Here is a 21,431-nt window from a genome sequence, read left to right on the forward strand (position 1 = left end):
AGAGAACAAAAACAAGGAAACATACTCCTACCGGTGTTCTCAATCCCTGAACTCCAGTCTGTCAGTCAATTTCCAGGACAGCTGAAGTCTCACAGAAAGAAATTCCGATGCCGGGGAGCTGAGGAGATGCTTGTTTGGGACATCCATCAGTGGATGCTGACACTGCTCACAGCAATGCGCCTCAAATGAAAACTTCACAGAGGATTTGCTCATGATCCTAAAATGTCCTTCTCCAGCCTTGGCCTCTGTCCAAAGCTCCAGATGCGCATATTCAACAGCCCGCTCAACATCTCCACTTAGATGACTAACAGGCGACTTAAACTCAATCCGTCCGAAACAGAACTCTTGATTTAGTACTTAACTTCACAACCTCTCTTTTCTCCACGTCTCCTCCATCTCAGTGAATGACATCACCACCCACCCAGTCGCTCAGCCATCCATTTCCTTTCTGTCTTGTGCCTAGCCCTCCAGGAAGTCCTATCAGCACCACCTTCAATAAGTCTGGCGTCTGTGCACTTCTTCCCACATCCACTGCCTCTATCCCCGGGCCACGATCATCTCTTACTTGGGAGGCAATAGCCTCCCGGCTTCCATTCTGGCTTCCCTACAGTCCAGCTCCAAAACCAGGGAGAGAGACCTTGTACATACATCAGTCAGAGGATTTTGAACCTTTGCTTAAGGCTCTGCAGTGGTCAGAACTGTGTCTGTACTCTTGATCTAGGACTACAAGAAGACCTGACCTCACACCTGCCTACCTCTCTGACCACATCTCCTACCACCTCTCCCCCTTCATTTCCAACCTTTACCTGTGGCTGTTCCCGTATGGGAGGCAGGCTTTGTCCACATTCTTGTACGGTTGGCTCCTTCCGATCACTTAGGTCTCAGCTCAGAGGGTAACTTAGCACTGCAAACACTCCTGAACCAATAAACAGTGCCTTGCTCTATTTTCTACAGAGCTATGGCACTCTCTGAAAAGATGCTCTATTTAAAAAAAATTTTTTTTTCAACATTTATTTATTTTTGGGACAGAGAGAGACAGAGCATGAACGGGGGAGGGGCAGAGAGAGAGGGAGACACAGAATCAGAAACAGGCTCCAGGCTCTGAGCCATCAGCCCAGAGCCTGACGCGGGGCTCGAACTCCCGGACCGCGAGATCGTGACCTGGCTGAAGTCGGACGCTTAACCGACTGCGCCACCCAGGCGCCCCAAGATGCTCTCTTTGTTTGTTCCCTTGTTTACATTTTGTTCCCTACTTCAGTGAGAACTCCGTGATGACAGGGACTTCATTTTTGTTCATTATTGCATGCCTCAATCCAAGAACAGTGCTGGAATGCAGTCAATGCTTAATGAAAATGAATGAGCAAACATCTGGATGCCAGGACCCCTGACCAGAAATGATCTTACAATATGAGTTAGACGAATGAAATTGGTTGGTAAGGAGACACTTTTGTTGGTGAGTAGACATCAAGTCCTGAGGATCACTGCGTTCAGCCTTCTGGACGGGAGATGGTATTCCTGAACATTTTGCTCTTTGTAGGTTTCCAAGAGAAATATCTACATGTTGTTTTGTTGCTATGAGGTGGGAAACCTGTATTTTCTGTTCAAGCTTTTTTTCCCCCTGAGATGTAAATAATTGTGGAATGCCATCTATTTCTCCATAGGTCATGAGATAGCATGACAAATACACTAAATTATTTAAGGTCCTTTCTAGTGTTTTAGTCACAATTACTATCTTTTTTTTAATACCCCCCTCCCCTTTTTTTTTTTTTTTACTACCTTGAACTACATGAGAACGAGACAATATCAGATGCCCATTTAAAAATTATACAACCCCGGTTCAACCAAAAATATGTACTGAGTGACTATTATGTGCCAGATACTTTCACTGAATTTAATAACGCCAGCTGGTGTTGTTATTCCCATTTTGAATTACGATATTAAGCCTCATTGATGTGGAGGTACTTGTTCAAGGTTACAGGGCAGAGGAGCCAGGGTTTGAGATCTCCAGCCTAATGTTCTTTCAGGTCTTTCTTTCAGCTTGCTTTTGCACTACATACAATCTTACCCCAAATTTTTTTTATTAAAAAAATGCTTAAGGTGGCTCAGTCAGTTAAGCATCTGACTCTTGATTTCAGCTCAGGTCATGATCTCACGGTTGGTGAGATTGAGCCCCATGTTGCTGACAGTGCAGAACCTGCTTGGGATTCTCTCTCTCTCTCTCTCTCCCTCTCTCTCTGCCCCTCCCTGCTGCACGCACTCTCTCTCTCTCAAAATAAATGAACGTTAAAAAATGTTTAGTTGAAGTGTAATAATGGACGTATAATGCTATACAGTATCAGTTGCACATGTAACTACATGAAATCTTGATCCTAATTTGTTTGCCCCTACAGGCTGGGGAAGTAGCCGGAGGAGACAGGAGACTGCTTCTAGTGTCCCCTGTTGGCTCCCCCAAATGCTGTGTGACCCTCATCCAGTTTTTTTCGCCTCTCTGGGGGCAGTAAAATAACAGGAGTCCCTCTCACAGGGGTGAGGAAGGTTCAGCTTCGAAGGGAGTGGTGCAAGACCGTCTCTCTTTGGCTCAAGTTCCCACTTCTGTTCAAAACATCAGGTTCAACTAGAGACTGTGTGTTTCATCTTCTGAGCTCGGGCTGTGCGTTCGCTGCTTCCTAAACGTCTCTCCATCTGTGCAAGCAACACCTCACACTTGACACGGTCCACAATGGAGCACTGGGTTCACCTCCATCACCCAGCTCCTGCCCGCATTGTCCCAGACCTGGGCGTGGCAAGACCAATACTGGTGGCTCTGGTGCACACCCTCGACCCCATCCTTCCTCGACGCCCCACCCCCCACATGCAACCAATCAGCAGGTCCTGTTGGTTCTTCTGGAATACATCTTGAACTCGTTCGCGTCTCTCTCTCTCTCCAGTGTCACTAGTCTTCCAAGCCACTACTCTCCTCTGAGCCACATAATTGCCTCCTCACCCTCCTGTTCCTGTTAGCCGAGAATCCAGTGTCTGCACAGTAGCAAACTCAAATCACTTCTCTTGCTTAGAATTCCCTGGCGGCTCCCCAGGGCATGTAGTCTAAGGCTTCTGAACGGCCCACAAGCCCTGTGTGTTTGTACCCTGGGCTCCACAGACCCCCAAGCAGGCCAAGGACAGGATTCATGGGATCTGTGATTGGGGGGATTTTCACAGCCTCTAATTGAAATCTGGCATCTCACTGAGTTATGCAGAAGATCTTATGGGTTGGAGCAGCACTTGTGGCTTTGTGATCAATAAAAAAAAATCACAGCTATTTCCCATCCCATTAAACTGTTGCAGACATCTTGACATATTGCTCCTTCATGGTTGGTTATTAGATCTGCCACAGAATGTGTTAAAGAAGCACTTCGATTTTATATCCCAGCTTTTGTCTTTTTAATACTTTGATCGCTGTGTTATAATGTAATGGGTTGTCCCTGTATTCCTACTTTTTTTATTTTATGTAATTAAAAACATGATCTGAGAGAAGGGATCCACAGCCTTCAACAGATTGCCATTGGGTCCTCTATGGAAAAGTTGAGGCACCTGGAATCTGATTCCTTTGATCTCTCAAGCAGTGCTCCTTCTTTTTCCATGTTTCTTCCTGATTCAGAAAAGCATGAGGACCTCTGCAGGGGTTCTCTTCTGTCTAGCACTCTCCTTCCCATGGCCAGCTCCTTCTTGACCACACCTCTACTCAAAGATCACTCTTCAGAGAGGACTTCACGAATCACCATGCACTCTCTCACCACGTTACTCTTTACAACAACTTGTTTCTTTCTTTATAACTTTTATCACCATCAGAAATAACCTTTTTATTCATTTGTTTATCCCATGTCTTTCTCCCCAGCAGGTAAGCTCTCTTAGTACATAATAACATTCTTCTGGCGTGTTCACAGTTATAAAATTCACACTTCCAGGAATACTTAGTTTGTGCTTGATAAATATTAGCTGAAGAAGAATATAAATCCTCCTGACTCAGAGGATCACTTTGAGTGGAAACAGGATGAGTTTAACTGAAATCCATCCCTACGTACATAAAGACCACTCACCCTGACTCTACTGGTCAAACACCGTAAAGTAATTTTTTGCCACAGACACACGGTTAGAGCAGTTGCTCTGGCATTCACAGGTGTGATTTGGCTGAAGCATAAGTCACATTCAAGGGCACCCTGGAGATTTGTGACAGTCCCTGGAGGACTTAGGCCAATAAGCCAATTAATGGGCTACAATGTGTCATAAATACCATATTTGTACCTGAGACGCTGTAATTTGGTGCTGGCATTATTTAAAACAAATGCTACACATGCTGACATCAATGGTTTGAAGTTTTCCAAAGAGGAGATGAGCCGCACAGCAGGACTAGATGGCAGCGTAATTTCATATATTCACTCGCAACTTCAGATATAAGCAAAATGGGAATCATTTTGCTCTAATTATTTTAGATCATCCCTGTGCAGACGTGATCACAGCCAAATGGAGACTGCTTATCCGGAATATGAGAGGATGCTGCACGATTCTGTGGCATATGTGATCAATGTGAAGCCAGAGACAAAAGGAGACGAGATCAAGAGAGGACGGAGGACAAGAAAACAGAAATTTCTAGAAGAAATTAGTAATTGACAAGCATAGTGCCCAAAATAGAAATGATTTCTGGGAGGCAATGGTCTCATACTGTGTAGTCTGTTATCAACAGGACCCCACCAGCCACCCCAGGTCCCTGAGCCCTGTTTCTTTTGGCTGTTTTGGGGCTCCTGGCCCTGCATCCAGTACAGTTGCTGGCATCTGACACCCTGTCTTCTGGCCTGCTGTGGGCCATAAGCTTCGAATAATGACTTCCAGCAGAAGGACAGGATCACAGGGCAAAAGGTGCCTGGACAATGGACCAAATAAGAGCCCCATTTGGAATCTTGAACAAAAGCTGAGATTATGATGGATAATGTGAACAAGGATAACAAATCTCTATCTTGATCTCTGGGAACAGTGAGAGAGAGAGAGAGGGAATAGAGAGAAACCAAATTCAAAACCAGGTCGTCAAAACGGGACCACATTTAAAGATCGGTGTCCCTCCGAGGGAGTGAGGGAGGATATGAGTGCAAGAACTCTCCAGGCAGAGTGTGGTGGAGGGGTTGTAGTGAAACAGGAGGTACCTGTAGAACTGTGAACAGAAGGCACAGTCTCACCATGGCCACATACGCCTGAAATAAGCAAGAACAGTGGCACTTTGAGAAAGGGGAAGATTTCTGCCGGATGGAAGAACCGTGAAGCTGTGGAAACAGAGGAACTTTTAGAGTCACAATCCCTATAGCCCGGTGTTTTGCTGCCGAAAAGGACCCCAACTATATAGGATGGCCCAGCCAACTTTGCTGACGTGCAGTGCCTCTGAGCGGTGACTGGATCTGGAACCTCTCAGGGCTCCCTTTGAGCCAATGGCCTAAGTTCATGTGCTGATACCTCTTTATTTTTGTTTGAGATGTCCTGTCCTCAAATTTCAAAGGTATCCCCATAGCATGCAAGCAATTTAGATGGTGCTGCCCACTCCCTGTGCACATTGTCTAAGCTCTTCATGATTTTCAAGATTTCAGGTATGTCCTTCCTGAGCCTCCTCACATCTAGATTAGAGAGTCTCCCTCTGGCTGTCCAGACCAACCCAGCCACCTGTTTTTGTCACTCCTCTGGACTGTTTGGATCTCCTTCATTGGTTACAGAGCTCTGAATATAATGAGGCAAAAATATGCCTTGGTGGGATATGAGGGGAGGGCCCTGTTTTCCACTCGCTGGCGTCGCTTCTCTTGATTATGTTCAATGTTTATAGACCGTTTTGCTACAAATACTCACAGAGCTGTCTTCAGGGAAGACATTCTTAAAGGGGTAGGGACAACAGTTCAAATGACAAAGGTCATGACATCAAGGACTGGCATTTATGGAAGGGCAAGCAGGAGTCCGGCTGGATGCACCAAATTGTTGTCTTGGGGGAAAACGCTTGTCCAGCTGGGAGACATACATTTTTAGCTTGAGTGATCCTGAGACATGTGCCCCCGGTATGTCCCTATGCGGAACCAAGCCAACCATGGAAGAGCCTGAGTTAATAACTAGCTCAGTCCTGTATATATGCATAACTGAATCACTGGCTCTCCCCCTCCAGACCAGCAAATCATATCCACTCTTGGGGCACCCACAGAATTATAAAGTAGCCTCCTCATGGAAGAGGGAGTTTGCAGCCAAGTGTTGAGAAATTTCACTTACTTTTCTTGTTAAAACATTTTACGGGTGGGGTGCCTGGGTGGCTCAGTTGGTTGGGCGTCTGACCTTGGTGCAGGTCATGATCTCACCGTTCCTGAGTTCGAGCCCCACGTTGGGCTCTGTGCTGACACCTCGGAGCCTGGAGCCTGTTTTGGATTCTGTGTCTCCCTCTCTGTCTCTGCCCTTCCCCCATTTGTGCTCTGTCTCTCTCTCAAAAATAAATAAACATTAAAAAAAATAAATAAAACACACACAACATTTTAAGGGTGTGGGAGACACTTGTAGGGAAACCCTACATGTTCCTTTGCAGTTTATGTAACTGTCTTTTCAGATCAGGGGTCTTTGACCAGGGCGCAGGGCTTTGGAAAACCTGTGACCCCCGCTTTGAGACTGTATTTGAGCACTAGACATCTGTGCATTTCAGAGGAGACAGTTCAAGCTTTTATCAAATTCTCAAACATATCTGAGGGTAAGAAATGCTATTCCAGAGCATTTCCTTAAATTGTCTTGAGACACTGCTTGGGTCCAGTTCAACTTTCTGAGCTTTGAAAAATTTAAGAATGTGGGCAGTAGGATTTGACTGGCTTCTGAGAAGCCGTAATTTTTCCTTAGACACTGGTTTAAAAAAAATTGCCCTAGGGCACAAAATGTGATATTTAAAAAATTAATTGTATAGTTGCAGGGCAGCAGAATCATGAAAGCGACCAAATTAAATTAATGGGCTTAAAGGAAGAAAAGGATTTATATTGAGCAAAGATGGAAAAAATTCAGACAATGTAAAAAAATCAATGTGCCATATGATTTCCATACAATAAAATATTAAAAAACGAATAGCGTTTCAGCTCATAGACTGTTATGGGGAAAAGGCAAAACTTCAAGAGGAAAAAGGACCATTGACGTCTGTGTCAATCTGCCCTTTTCCTGTCATCTGCCCTTTTCCTCCTTCCTAAAATGGCTGTATACACAAATAGAACATTAATATTTTATTTTATTTTATTTTAGAGAGTGAGTGGGAGAAAGGGGCAGTGGAGAGAGAGAGAGAGAGAGAGAGAGAGAGAGAGAGAGAGAGAGAACCTTAAGTGGTCTCCATGCTCAGCATGGAGCCCAATGTGAGGTTCTATCCCCCAATCCTGGGATCGTGACCTGAGCCAAAATCAAGAGTCAGATGCTGAACTGACTGAGCCACCTAGGGCCCCCCGCAAATAGAGCACTAGGCTCCTAGAACAGGGGTGCAGGGTAAGCACTAGTCAATGATAACGAGTAGGAATCGTATATTAAGGAGGATATCAGGAGAGAATCAAAAATACATAAAATAATAGCAAGGACGGTTAAGATACATTTTCTATAAAGTCTGAGACTAGACCTTGCAAATGTTATGCTAAGTGAAGGAAGCCAATCACAGAGGACCACGTACTGTAGGGTTCCATTTCTAGGAAATTCCCAGAATAGGCAAATCCATAGAGACATAAAATAGTTTAGTAGAATACCCTGTCACCAAATGGTACACTTTAAATGGGTGAACTGTATGGTATATGAATTACATCTCATTAAAGCTGCTTAAAAAGTCTGAGACCTGGAAAATTCCCTGGGTAAAAAATAATTTGAAGTGTCTTGTAGATTCCCCTAAAGAATCTTACCATCCCGTGCGGATTTTCGTTTGTAGGCATTTCCTTTGGCCATGCCACATCTTCATCTAACTGGGTTATTTTTCAGATAGGTATCTGTCAGGTATGTTTTCCCAACAGCTGAAAATGGGTTTATTTTGGTGAATGCACGACTTCTGGGTTTCAACATGAGAGTCATAGATTTTAAAGCAGATACGTCAGTGTTTAGAAGGACATTCGAATGCTTTTATTCTCCCATCTCTCATGCCTTTCCTCCTGGTATCTCCTACTTTTCATGCAAAGATGAGGTCTTTGCAAGTAGGAAAATAGGAAGGGTGGCATGATTATCTAGGATGGTGGTTATTTCCTCTTCGTCTCGCAATTTCTGCTTTTACTGATTCTTCCCAGATAGAAGTTCTTAAATGCCTATAAATTCTATTTTATAACATTCCTGCTGCAACCACCTGCCAGCATATTATATACACTATATTAGCCTATATTTTCCTCCAAGGCCCAAAAGATTTTGAACCTTGCCATTTATCCCAGCTTCCCGTTTCTTTTTTTTTTTAATTTTTTTTTCTTAATGTTTTTTTATTTATTTTTGAGACAGAGAAAGACAGAGCATGAGCAGGGAAGGGGCAGAGAGAGAGGGAGACACAGAATTGGAAGCAGGCTCCAGGCTCTGAGCCATCAGCACAGAGCCCGATGCGGGACCAAACTCACAGACCGCGAGATCATGACCTGAGCCGAAGTCGGACGCTCAACCGACTGAGCCACCCAGGCGCCCCTCCAGCTTCCGGTTTCTAATAGTGCTGCTGGAAGTGAAGTAATGATCAAGTGATGAGTAGAAAATATTTCCTTTTCTTCTTTTTAAAGTTTATTTCTTTGAGAGAGAGATACAGAGCAAGCAGGGGAGGGGCAGAGAGAGAGGGAGGGAGAGAGAGAGAGAGAGAGAGAGAGAGAGAGAGAGAGAGAGAGAGAATCCCAAGCAGGCTCTGCGCTGTCAGCACAGAACCCGATGCTGGGCTCGAACGCACCAACTGTGAGATCATAACCTGAGCTGAAACCAAGAGTCGGGCTCTTAACCAACTGAGCCACTCAGGTACACCTCCTTTCCTTCTTTTAATCTGAGCTCACTCTTCACAAACACATCTTACACATTTTCATAAATGGCACATCTAAGAATTAAACCCATTTTTCAGTAAACTAAAAGCTTCAGTAGAGTTTTCTCTCTCTCTCACATTATGCATATACAGTCCTAACTTTCCTCTCACATATCCGTCGCAGTGTAATTCTATCCAACTCTGTAATAATGGATTGCAAAGAAAAGTTTTATCAGACAATATCACAGGGTCCTATCTGAAGCATACAGGCAGGCTGTTGATGAGGCAGAGAAATACACAGTTAGTGAAAAATAAAGGAGGGAAGCCAAGCTACAGGACCTGACAGGGTCTTTCTTATCTTTCCCCAAATCTGCAGCACCTGTCAGGGAAGGGAAGCAAAGAATTGAGGCAATTATACAAATAATTCAAGAGAAAAGCCGGTGTTTTCCTTCATGAGTTGCAAAACCAGTTTTGCCAACCCGAAAGATCTAGATGACAGTCTTTAAAGACATTTATCTCACAAATGTGGGCGACCACATTAAGAGTGATTAACCTTCACAACTGTTCATAAAAGGAGGGAAAAGGTGAACAATACTGTGTTCACCCGGCTTTCTAATGACATCTCTCTTAGGAGAAATCTCAGAAGAAATTGGTGACATAATAACTCAGTAAAACGAAGACTCAAATGTTGAAAAGGAGTAACCAGACGAGAAGAAACAAAGAAGGGGTGTGAAGTCCTTGGAAAGGAAGAAACTTTTCTAGCTCCTAACGGGTTGCTGTACCTAAGAGCTTAGACTACATCAGACTAGGGCAGAAAGAGGCGCAAAGAAGGAATGCTATTCCACAATCCCGGCTCTCAATCAGAACCAGCCCAAGTCTGTTCTTCTGCTTGGTTTTGCTTTAAAATATTTAAAAAAATATTTATTTATTTTTGAGAGAGATAGAGCGCAAGTGGGGGAAGGGTACAGAGAGAGAGGGAGACACAGAATCTGAAGCAGGCTTCAGGCTCTGAGCTGATAGCACAGAGCCCAACGTAGCGCTTGAACCCATAACTGTTAGATCATGACCTGAGCCAAAGTCGGAGGCTTAACTGACCGAGCCACCCAGGCGCCCCTGTGTGTGTGTTTTTAATAGACTTTATTTTTTAGGGCAATTTTAGGTTCATAGCAAAATTGAGTTCCCGTATGCCTCCTGTCCTCCCAACATACACTGCCTCCCCCATTATCAACATCCCCACCTGAGTGGTGCATTTGTTAAAGTCAGTAACCTACATGGACACACTGTTATGGCCTAGAGTCGTCCTTTACATTAGGGTTCATTCTTAGTATTGTTCATTTTATGGGTCTGCACAAATGCAAGATGACACTCACCCACCATTGTTCAGGGAAGGTTGACTGCCTTAAAAATCCTGTGTTCATCCTTCCCACCCTGTAACCGCTTTAGGTTTAATAGACAAATTCAGTGTCAAGAGGAGATCACAGCTTTAATCATCCATACAGTTAGTCTCTTAGAAAGGCTGGCAATTGGGAAGAAGCCCTTGGCTCTGTGTGTGCTTGTGCATATGCATGTCAACGAACAAGTGAGAGGGAGTACTTTTCCAGCTGAGACTGAAGAATCCAGGCATGGTGGGGACAGCACAGATGAGGGGCTGTGGAGATCTAGATTCTTCTGCCTTCTCCACTTACTGGCCCTGTGGCTGAGAGTGTTTAAGATCTCTGAAGAGGGAGGGGTACCTGGGTGGCTCAATTGGTTAAGTGTCTGACTTCGGCTCAGGTCATGATCTCCTGGTTTGTGCGTTCGAGCCCTGCGTCGGGCTCTGTGCTGACAGCTCAGAACCTGGAGCCTGCTTCGGATGCTGTGTCTCCCTCTGTCTCTGCCCCTTGCCTGCTTGCACTCTGTCTCTCTTTCTCAAAAATAAATAAACATTAAGGAAAAAAAAAAGATCTCCTAAGAGGGACCTAACATCTCAGAGTCTCAGTTTCTTTACCTACAAAATGGGTTACTATCTGTTACAGGGATCGTACGATGCGGACTTTGAAATAAGAAGGGTATAGAAACGGTATGGCATAGCATAGTTCCCTTTCCCTTAAAAAAGGGGAAATAATTTAATAAGAAGAAAACTCTGGGAGGTGGACACCGTCGGGACAGAAACAGGTGGACTCAAAGTGAAATCAACTAATGCCCCTGTATTTGGGTGTCACGTCAAGATCTGTGCCTATTCTGAAAAAAACACAAAGTTTTTGGTGACAACAGGCAGAGAGCAGGCTATCACTCTGAATGAACAGCCACTGATCTCCCACTTCCTAACAGAAGACCCTTCTCCACTTTGCTCATTCGAGTACAATTGTCCATCAGGCAGCATTTAACTATAATCATGTACCGCTTGCGATATTTCACACCATTATTTAATAATGCGTATTCTTTCCTTGGAGTTATTGACACTTAAAACTGAAGAGACCAGAGCAGGGGCTGGCAGGAGCCCTCGGCAGGGGGGCTGTGTGCATATAGTCTAACTCTGCATCTGAAACCTGGGCCAGGGGGTACGCAATCAATGTCTCCTTTCCGTTCAGGCTGGTGCCTCTTACTCCCGCCTGGGAGCTAAATGCGCCTTGTTATTTTGGCAGACCTTAGGGAGAGCTGATTACCACCAGCTTTAGTCATTCAATGACGTCGCGTTGCTCCTCTCTCAGACTCCCCTTTACGCAGCTCTCCTGCCGGCTGCCCCGGGACATTTTCACCTCCACCCACCACCACTCTGAACTTCTAATCATGTGCCTTTGAAAGAAGCGGACCTCTCAGTGGCCAACGCTGGCTGGGCTAGTTGTTCTCACGTTTGGAGTTAGCTAAAAGGGTCCAGAATCTCACGGGCTTATCAGTCTCCTTTTGTTTACTTCCTCTTATTCTTGGCCCAGATGTGTTTAAGGAAAACCTGGCTCCTTTTTCTCCTGTGTTTGAGAATGCCTAAGGGGGAATTGGTGAAGACATTTTCTCTCTGCACCTCCCCCCCTCGGCCCCCCCCCCCCGCCCCCTGCAAAGAAGCTGTTCCTTCAAAAGGTGTGTTGCTCTCAAAACGCTAAGGTTTGTTAATTCTAGGTGGTGGAGACACTCCTGTTTGACACGTTATTCTTTGTCCTCCTTTGGATTTTTTTTTTTAAAACACAGAATTAAAACTAAAAAGTTGGGCGAAGCAACTCTTGGTGTTTTGCCTCTTTCTGTCTCGGCTTCTCGAGGTCCTCAGTGAGCCAGTGCAAGGTAGCAGGGCTGGACCGACAGAGGTCCTCTTGCGAACATGGATGCTAATTTGTATTTCAAACCGAGTTCGCCGCGAGGATCAGTACAATTTAAAATAATAGAATCTGGTCATGTAATTCTTTTTATGCATGGGGCTGGATTTTCCCTCCAAATTAATCCTGTACCAGCAGTGGATGGGCTGAAAACACAGGCACCAAGCACTTAGCTCACTTCCATCTGGCACGGCCATGTGAACACTTCGGTTGGCTTGCTTTTTTAATGAAGTGATTTCTAATGAAGCAAGCTGTGAATTTAATAGCTACCTTAAAACAGCTTCTTTGCAACTAAGCTTTAAGTAAAGAAGCAACTGCCAAATTAGCCACCGACACCAAGAGGAAAGTTCAAGACAGAACAGCCACAAGGTGGAGGATTTCAGGCTGAGGTCATCTGGGATGTCATCTCAACTGCTGGCACCAGAGATGGTGTCCCAAGCCTGTGTGCAGGCTGGTGGCCCATCCAGAGACTGGTTAAGGAAGCGCCTGGCCAATGCTAACGGTGGCTGCAGGGGTAAGGTATCTGAACTGTTGTTATCCTGACCCCTCCCAGGCTGCTACACCGTCTCTCCGTGGTTCATTTGCCATGTGATTCTGAACCAGCCACTTCAGCTCACTTACAATGTGGGCACAACAGAAGGGATATCCTTGGGGTCGGTCTCTACTACCCAGAAAGAAAGATGCTGGTAGAAAAAAATGCACACAGAAAACTCTTAAAGGTGGGAGAAATCACCCAGTTTCGCAATCCAAGGTAAATGGCAGGCAGATAATGCAAGGGGGCGAAGAGGGCCGGGTGGGTACGAGCAAGAGGTAAGGCCCGGGTGAACTGCCATCACTCATCAGATCTAGGGATATTCAAATTCCTTTATAAAAAAGGTGTAGGAGCGCCTGGGTGGCTCAGGCGGTTAAGCAAGACTTGGTTTTGGCTCGGGTCATGGTCTCGCGGTTTTGTGGGTTCAGTCCCCACATTGGGCTCTGTGCTCCTGGCGTAGAGCCTACTTGGGATTCTCTCTCTTCTCCCTCTCTGCCCCTCCCCCGATCATGCTGTTTCTGTCTCTCTTTATATAAATAAAGAAACCCCAAAAAGATTCTTTAAAAAAAAAAGTGTTGATTGACAGCACACCTGAGCAAGCCAGTGTGTGAGCTCTGCTTTTCTTGACTGGGGAGGAAGCTAAAGCATAAAGACGAGCCGTGACTTGTCCAAGGTCTCCCTGCACATCGTGAGTGGCCAGCCCAACATGGGTTACAGAGACGGGACATTAAGCCCCGCTTGGCAAGGTCACTGGCATGGATTTCTCAGTGGGAGGGCCTCCGCTCTGTTGTCCACAACATATACACAGGTTCCTCAACACAGTCCCCTTTCTGGTAACGGATACTTCCTTGTCTTTCGCGCTAGGGGTCCTTCCTCTGCTTTGTGAGGCCTTAGCCTCATCTGGAGCGGTTGAGAGAGTTGCTGCACATTAGGAGGGGCCCAGTAAGCTGGGGGGCAGAGCAGGGGGAACCCACGCTCACCTGTCCTGAGCTCAGGTGGTGGCATTAGCCTGGGAGTGAGTGTGAGAAGTGGGAACTTCTTGGGACGCCTGGGTGGCTCAGTCAGTTAAGCGTCTGACTCTGGGTTTCGGCTCAGGTCATGATCTCTCACAGTCGGTGAGTTCAAGCTCCAGGCACCTGACAGTATGGAGCCTGCTTGGGGTTCTCTCTCTCCCTCTCTTTCTGCCCCTCCTCTACTCGTTCTTGCTGTCTCTCTCAAAATGAATAAACTTTTTTTTTTTTAAAGCAGTCTCCATTCTAATTTTTTTTTTTTAACATTTATTTATTTTTGGAAGACAGAGACAGGGTGTGAGCCAGGGAGGGGCAGAGACAGAGGGAGACACAGAATCTGAAGCAGGCTCTAGGCTCTGAGCTGTCAGCACAGAGCCTGAGACGGGGCTCAAACTCACAAACCGTGAGATCATGACCCGAGCCGAAGTCAGACGCTTAACCGACTGAGCCACCCAGGCGCCCCTCAAAATGAATACACTTAAAAAAACAAAAAAAGAAGTGGGAACCTCTGTGGTTTCAACTGAAGTCCTTCCCTCCCACTTTACAGATGCCAGCATATGACCTTGTCATCCATTCTGTCCCTCCAGAACAGGACACAGAGTAGGAGAGAGAAGTCTGAGGGCAGTGAATGAGACCGGCTCACTTCTTCCTCGCCGAGGGATTGTGACCTAATGCAACCATGGTAAATCTATGTCTTCCTCTATCCAAGGGTCAATATGGGCTTTTCTCCCCAAGACTATGGTGCAGTGTTTGTACAGTGCTTGGATTCCTAAAAGCTTGGCAGGGGCTCACCGGGCCTGAATTTTTCCCATTCAGCCTGATCCACCCTACTCCCGACCCTTTCTAACTTGGGCCAGCACTCTCCTGCTGAGTCCTGGAGTGCATGTTCTCCCCTCGCTGGCCACCTGGTCACCATGCACACAGGGCTGCAATCGCCTGTCCTTCCTCAAAACCCGATTTAGGACCAACGACTGAGCGGGAGCCAGGATTGGTCAGAATCTTCTCACGTGCCCTGTAGCAAAGCTGTGTCACTAGCGTGTCTTGTGTAAGATCTTGTCCTGCTGTGTCCAACTTGAGCCGTAAAGACGTGGTGTCACTTTCTTTGATTTACAACCATAGGCCGAAAGTATGAAAAAAGTTTGCAAGTGGGGGGAGGGGAGGTTCTCCTTTCTCGCATTTATGTAATGAGCAGACACCTCCTGACTGCCTATCATGTATAGCGATCATGGTCCAGCCACCTCCCTTACCAGGCTGCGCTCACGAATTGGCATGAAGAGGGGAGCATGCCTGCCTGCCTTCAAGGGATGGATTAGGTCGTACGCGTGCCTGGGAAGCGCCTTTAATCCCTTTATATCTCCTATGGTGTCATTCCCTAATTACCCCAATGCTAAAAAGGTTTGCTAATGAATATGAACACTCAGAAACCAAAAGCTCATCCATTCAATACATAGATGTATCGAAAATTGCCAAGCGGGGCGCCTGGGTGGCGCAGTCGGTCAAGCGTCCGACTTCAGCCAGGTCACGATCTCGCAGTCCGTGAGTTCGAGCCCCGCGTCAGGCTCTGGGCTGATGATGGCTCGGAGCCTGGAGCCTGTTTCCGATTCTGTGTCTCCCTCTCTCTCTGCCCCTCCCCCGTTCATGCTCTGTCTCTGTCCCAAAAATAAATAAACGTTGAAAAAAAAAAAAAAAGAAAAGAAAGAAAATCGCCAAGCAATGTCACTGCCTAAGTCTGATACATCCATATTCAGAGGGTTTGAGGGAAGTCTTAAATCTAGTTAAATAGCAAATGCCAAGGTACAAAGTGGTTTCTCCCCAGCAGTCCAACTCTGCTTCCTGCTGTGTAGCTGGAGATTATACTGAATCCAGGGCACTCTTTAGAAGCATTTTCCTCGAATGACTTAAATATATGTGTGTGTGTGTGTGTGTGTGTATATATATATATGGTAAATAAAAAAAGTTTGGGAGAAAAAAAAAACCCTTAATCCTCCTCTCCCTAGCTTTACATCCCACTGTTCTGAGTAACTGATCTGTGTGAAAACATTATCGGTCTCACTGTAGCTAACCCTCTGAGTCACAGGGAACAGCTTTTAAATTGTTCATACAGTTCTTATCAATCAGCTGGGTCTGTGTAAAGGAACTAGAAGTATGGAAACCTAATCACTCCCTCTGTGAAAAATCACCATGTCTCCTTGATCAGAGGAAGATCAGAGCGCAGAAAGCCTCCCCCCCCTCCCCCGCTGCACCCCCCAGATTTGCACCATTTCCTGGCTATTTCATTTTAATCAGGACGTTGCTCAGCTGATCTATTACTTCATAAGCCCCCTGGGAAAGCGTGGGTGTTACGGATACATGTCTCAGGAAAGCCCAGTGCCAGACACTCCCACCAGTGGAAACTCATGTTGCAAGCATGCTGTTTGCATGTAATAAGATGGGTTTCCTTGGCAAACTGCTCAATCACATACACAATCACAGTGGTAGTCGGGAGTCAAGGCACACGTTTTTGGGAAAGCATCATGGTACTTTTACTGGGTTTCTGTATTCTTCCCTTTGTTATAAAAGAATGGCATCAGAGTTCAATTTACAGAGAGAAATGAGGAAAACTAAAAATGAGCAGGAAGGAGCCCATAAAACCACCCAGGCTGGTCATTCAGTGAATCCTTTTATGGTTAGTGCATGTCTATTTACTGCGTTCTACCAGGTCATTATTCTTGGGGATACTTTATCTGACAAATTGCCACTGGGTAAAATTTCCATCATCAATGAAAAATATGTAGCCTTTATAAGACAGAAGTACTAGGTGTGGAGGTGTGAAATGTGTCTTATCTGCTCTTCCTTTTTGCTACGTGCAGTTTGAATGCTTCCCTTTCAAGCTTTGGCTGATTGACACAGACCTGAAGAGATTTACATAAGCTGGACTGGAGGAAATTCACCCATATCCAAATAAACCAGATGATCAGTGTAGTTCTCTTGTTATACTGGCTTACTTAGCAGGAAAAAAAAAATTAGGATATAAAATTGGCAGTGATTTTACCAGAGGAGACTAAATGATTTGGTCTGGCCGTGGAGGTAGGAAGGTTAGTAGATGGGCACACACAGAGTCACCTTATTGAGTTATAAATCAAGTACCATGAAATGCTCTCATTTTTAAGTGTGGGATATAGCTTTTGAATGTATTCATAGACACCAAGGATATAATGGAGAGCCCCCAGTTCATTGTCCTGCAGCTCTGAGAAACTGAGGCATGCCACACAGATGGACAGTGGCTAAATGGGGAGGTGATACCCACTTTGGAGGTGCTAATGAGAACCAGTCCATTGATTTTGGCCATGATGGGTAGAAACTCGTAGACAGAAACCCTGGGTTTCTGATCGGTTACAAATGAACATCCAGCTGCTGGGTGCGGAGAGTGCAGGAAAGGAATGGATGGGGCAGTGTCCCATGGATGGGGAGATATGGAGGGTGAGGTTTACTTTGAAGGAAGGACTGGGGGAGTTTATGGAAGAGTGTGAGAGTCTGAGGTGTGACAGTGATTCTGACCACTGCTAACCCCTGGGTGCTGACAAATAACATTTATAAATGACTTTTTCAACCACTTCCTCTAGCAAACAAGAAGCTGTTATTATTATGATTTTGAAATTCACTGTTATAGAATTTTCGTGCCTTAATGAGAAGGCTGATCCAACTGGTACGTGATGATTAACGCAATTGGAAGAGTGCAAACAAGAAATAAAGTAAAGCTACTCCGAATGCTTAACCCCAATAGGCAGGTTTTGCTGATTTTCCAGAAAAAAAATTCATGGTTATCTCGAGATAAAAATATTAAGCAAAGCTCAGTGTGGATAAGCCTGCCCTTTGGTAAGAGAGGAAAAGTCAATTAGTAATGTCATTTGTTTAAAACTATGCCTGCACCTGGTTCTCATTTGTCCTCCAGCTGAGAAACCAAAGACAACTTCTTTTTATTGCTTGTGGTCAAACAGCAAGTTCATTTCGCCATGGGATGATCAAACGGCCAGCCTCCCCCAGCTTGAGAAGGTTTGCCTTTCACTTTCAACTTGTTCAATCATCATTAACTCTGAAAAATGTCACATTCCATTTGTGCAATGAAAATTTCACCACTGGTGACCGTTTGGGTGAAGTTTTTGTAGGCATGGCCCTAAATCTTACAGAGCACCTCACACATTCTCAAGGTCATTTGCCCCGTTTCCTTGTTTAATGACAGTTGCCTAAGATCCCAGAGTCTGTGGCCAAGCATAGGCCACTTTGAAGAACCTTTGTGTATAGGTACATGTTTCTGTCTCTGAGATGGAAGGGGTTCACTGGGTGATTCGATGCAGGCAATTTAGCTGAGAAAAACCAAGATGTGTGCATGTGAAATGCACACGTGTGCACACACACACATACACACACACATACACACAATGGGGTTTTTACCAAGTGAAAATAAGAGTCTTCTTTACCGGGGAGAGACCAGTCAAGACCACTGGATGCACAGCCCTTTTAAAGCAGAGTTGTTTTTTTTTGTTTGTTTGGGTTTTTTTTGTTTTTGGTTTTTAACTCTGGGAAGTTAGCTTCCCTGGAGAAGCCGCAATACCAACTTGGGGAGGTTCCAGAAAGTTTCTGGAAAGGACAAGTAGGCTTCTTTTTTAACTTTTGCCTTCGGGCTTGAGAAGTCTTCCACCTCCCTTGTTTATTATTTAATTATGTACCTCCCCGTGCACCTTCTGCAGAGTTCTGGAATGTAAATCCCAGTGAACGTGGCATGGGGCCAGATCCCTGACAGGCACTCTACAAATATGAATTTCTGAGAGTGGATGTCAAGCAGCAAGGCTGCTAAATTAAGAGGTCACTTGATCCAGAGTCTTAAAGCATAGGGTGAATTGAGGCAAGTCCAATAAATTTTATGCCATTTGGCAAGTAAGTCATTGCTAAAACAGGCCCCAGTTACAGGTCCTGATTAAATTCTCAAGGTCAAACCCAAGAGCATGTACATACAGAGTTCTCCAGAGCCTTAAGTGCTGAGGCGCTAACATACTGTTTTAAATAGTCTCTGAGAAGGGCGTCTTGATTTCTAGCTCTAGCTTAATGCCCAAGTTTCGCTGGGTCAGCTGCTGAAGTAAAGAGTGGGTTATCAGCGGGTCTGGATTATAGGCACATAATCTTGATCTTGGTCTCTCTCAATTAGCTCCAGCTCATAATATATTAGAATAGTTATTATTGCTAACATCCAATTTTTAACTGTCTAATAGACATTGAGGGTAGGAGAGAGGGCAAAATATTCTAGTGATATTTTCCACTTCCCCTAGCTAATGCATAGACCAGACCCTTGGTCTAACGTAGAAATGTGTGGCTCCTAAAATATGAAAGAGTGTCCTGCCATTTTAATAGCTGGGTTGAAATGCCTTCCTTTTAAGAAAAGAGATTCCAATATTAGGTTATTAACTGAAAAAAGCTTGTGTATAATTTCCTAAGAGAGATTTTTTTTTTTAATTCAAACACTTGGATATGTACTTGGTATTCTTCTAAGTGCTTTAGAAATCTTAATTCATGTAATCCACATAGTAATTTCAAGAGGTAAAGTTACTTACCTAAGGTCATGGCACTACTCAAATCCAGGAAGTCTGGGTCTGTATCCATTATACTATGCAGCTGTATTTTTTTCATAGAGACCTCGCAGAATACGCAAGCCAAATGCCCACGTATCTGTTGCTTCAACTGGGGCAGAGGGTATGCAAAGCGAAAGTATTGTCTCACTTCTCAGGAAAGGGAAAATGGACAGCAACTTTATAAACTTCCCCTTTCTCCTCACACTGCTTTCCCATCTCCTGTCTCCACTTCATGGAGATCACTTTTCTACTGTCGGCTCCAGAGTGAGCTCGTGAGCCGTTTCTGTCTGTGTTACGCACACACATGCACACGCACACACACACTTACACATTGCTACCGCTGTGCTTCATTGAGCTGCGTGGGGTTTGTGATCTGGGCATCAAAGCAGACATCATTTGCTCATTAGAGCTAAGTTTTCAGGACCTGCCCCAATTACTGACCTCCACTAACGGCCTGGGTTTGCGCTCGACTGCAAACTTGAAGTGGCAGAGTTCACAGTAGCTGGTGTTTGAGGATGACAGCCAGTGCTCCAGGCAGCTCCGATGAATTGTCCCCAAGGTCCCTGTGCATTCGCAGGGAGAGAGCAAGTCCTCTTGGCTGCTGCCCTCGTGGCAGATTCTGCACATCGGCCGGTCATTGAAGGGGCTGCAAGAGAAGGAGGGGGGCCTGCTGGTCACCAGGCTGGAGACCATCACCAAGAGGATGGTCCTCTGGCTCTGCGTCCCTCAGACCCTCCCCAGTGGCAGCTGCTCCAACAGACGCTTGCTTTCAAACCCTAGATGTACGCTCTGTGTACATGGGGGTGGGGGGGGGTCCTTGGGCATCTCCCTTCGCCAATATAAAGAAGCAGGGGATGGCCCGGGACCAAAAGTGGGTGAAAGCGAGCAGTGTGTTATTTTTGTCTTGGGCGTGAATGTTGTTCAGGCAGACTCCCGATCGAAAAATAAAAACTACTCCTCACCCTTAAAAACAGAAATTGTTTTGAAAAGACATCAACTGTAGTTTCCAGGCAAACTTCGTCTTTTGAATCAAGCCAGGACACTTGGAAAAACTCACGGGTTCTTTTCCTTTCTCCTTCCATAAGGGTGGGAGAATGAGGGGTGGGAAGTTAACTGGCAGCCAGCTCTCAAGCTGTTGCACAGAACTGAGGTCTGAGCCAGAGCCGTGAGCTGAGCGGCAGGTGATCCTTTGAGCTTTCCTAGGATGCTAAGGATACTAAGCTCAACGCAAGTAATGGGTGTGTCCCACAGAGGTGGCCTGAGTCTAGAGCTCTGCCATGAATTTAGAAAAACCAGCCCTGCGCATTTCTTGAAGGCACACGGTGTGGTGGTTCCTGAGGCAGGTTCTGGAGTGGTGCCTGGGCCTGAACCCCAGCTCTGGTGCCTACCCACACTGGCTAATTTGGCGCAATTAATGTCATGTCTCTGTATGTTAGTTTCCTCATCTCTAAGACAGGCACAAAGAATGGTGCCTTCCTCTTTTTTTTTTTTTTTAATATGAAATTTATTGTCAAGTTGGTTTCCATACCCAGTGCTCATCCCAACATGTGCCCTCCTCAATACCCATCACCCATTCTCCCCTCCCTCCCACCCCCCATCAACCCTCAGTTTGTTCTCAGTTTTTAAGAGTCTCTTATGGTTTGGCTCCCTCCCTCTCTAACTTCTTTTTTCCTTCCCCTCCCCCATGGTCTTCTGTTAAGTTTCTCGGGATCCACATAAGAGTGAAAACATATGGTATCTGTCTTTCTCTGTATGACTTATTTCACTTAGCATCACACTCTCCAGTTCCATCCATGTTGCTACAAACGGCCATATTTCATTCTTTCTCATAGCCACATAGTACTCCATTGTGTATATAAACCACAATTTCTTTATCCATTCATCAGTTGATGGACATTTAGGCTCTTTCCACAATTTGGCTATTGCTGAGAGTGCTGCTATAAACATTGGGGTACAAGGGCCCCTATCCATCAGCACTCCTGTATCCCTTGGGTAAATTCCTAGCAGTGCTATTGCTGGGTCATAGGG

At 45.4% G+C, this 21,431-nt stretch overlaps 1 protein-coding gene and 1 long non-coding RNA gene across 6 annotated transcripts in view; one reads left to right on the plus strand and one right to left on the minus strand.

The window, feature by feature from the left end:
• The window catches only part of MARCHF3 (membrane associated ring-CH-type finger 3), a 151,867-nt gene that overhangs the window by 13,870 nt on the left and 116,566 nt on the right, over positions 1–21,431 (minus strand). For both annotated transcript variants that reach the window (XM_003980726.6, XM_045058472.1), the window contains exon 3: positions 19,845–20,049. In XM_003980726.6, coding sequence (XP_003980775.1) covers positions 19,845–20,049 — 205 coding nt within the window. The remainder of the gene's footprint in view (positions 1–19,844; positions 20,050–21,431) is intronic.
• Positions 1–21,431, plus strand: part of LOC102900144 — a 135,824-nt gene that overhangs the window by 3,393 nt on the left and 111,000 nt on the right. For 3 of the 4 annotated variants that reach the window (XR_006598559.1, XR_006598550.1, XR_006598565.1), the window contains exon 2: positions 14,388–14,482. This is a non-coding gene — a long non-coding RNA (uncharacterized LOC102900144). Of the gene's footprint in view, positions 1–14,387; positions 14,483–17,731; positions 17,833–21,431 lie in introns of all 4 variants that reach the window. The other variant, XR_006598571.1, reaches the window with a different exon arrangement.

The sequence above is a fragment of the Felis catus genome, chromosome A1 (genome assembly GCF_018350175.1).
Source record: "Felis catus isolate Fca126 chromosome A1, F.catus_Fca126_mat1.0, whole genome shotgun sequence".
Taxonomy (NCBI): Eukaryota; Metazoa; Chordata; class Mammalia; order Carnivora; family Felidae; genus Felis; species Felis catus.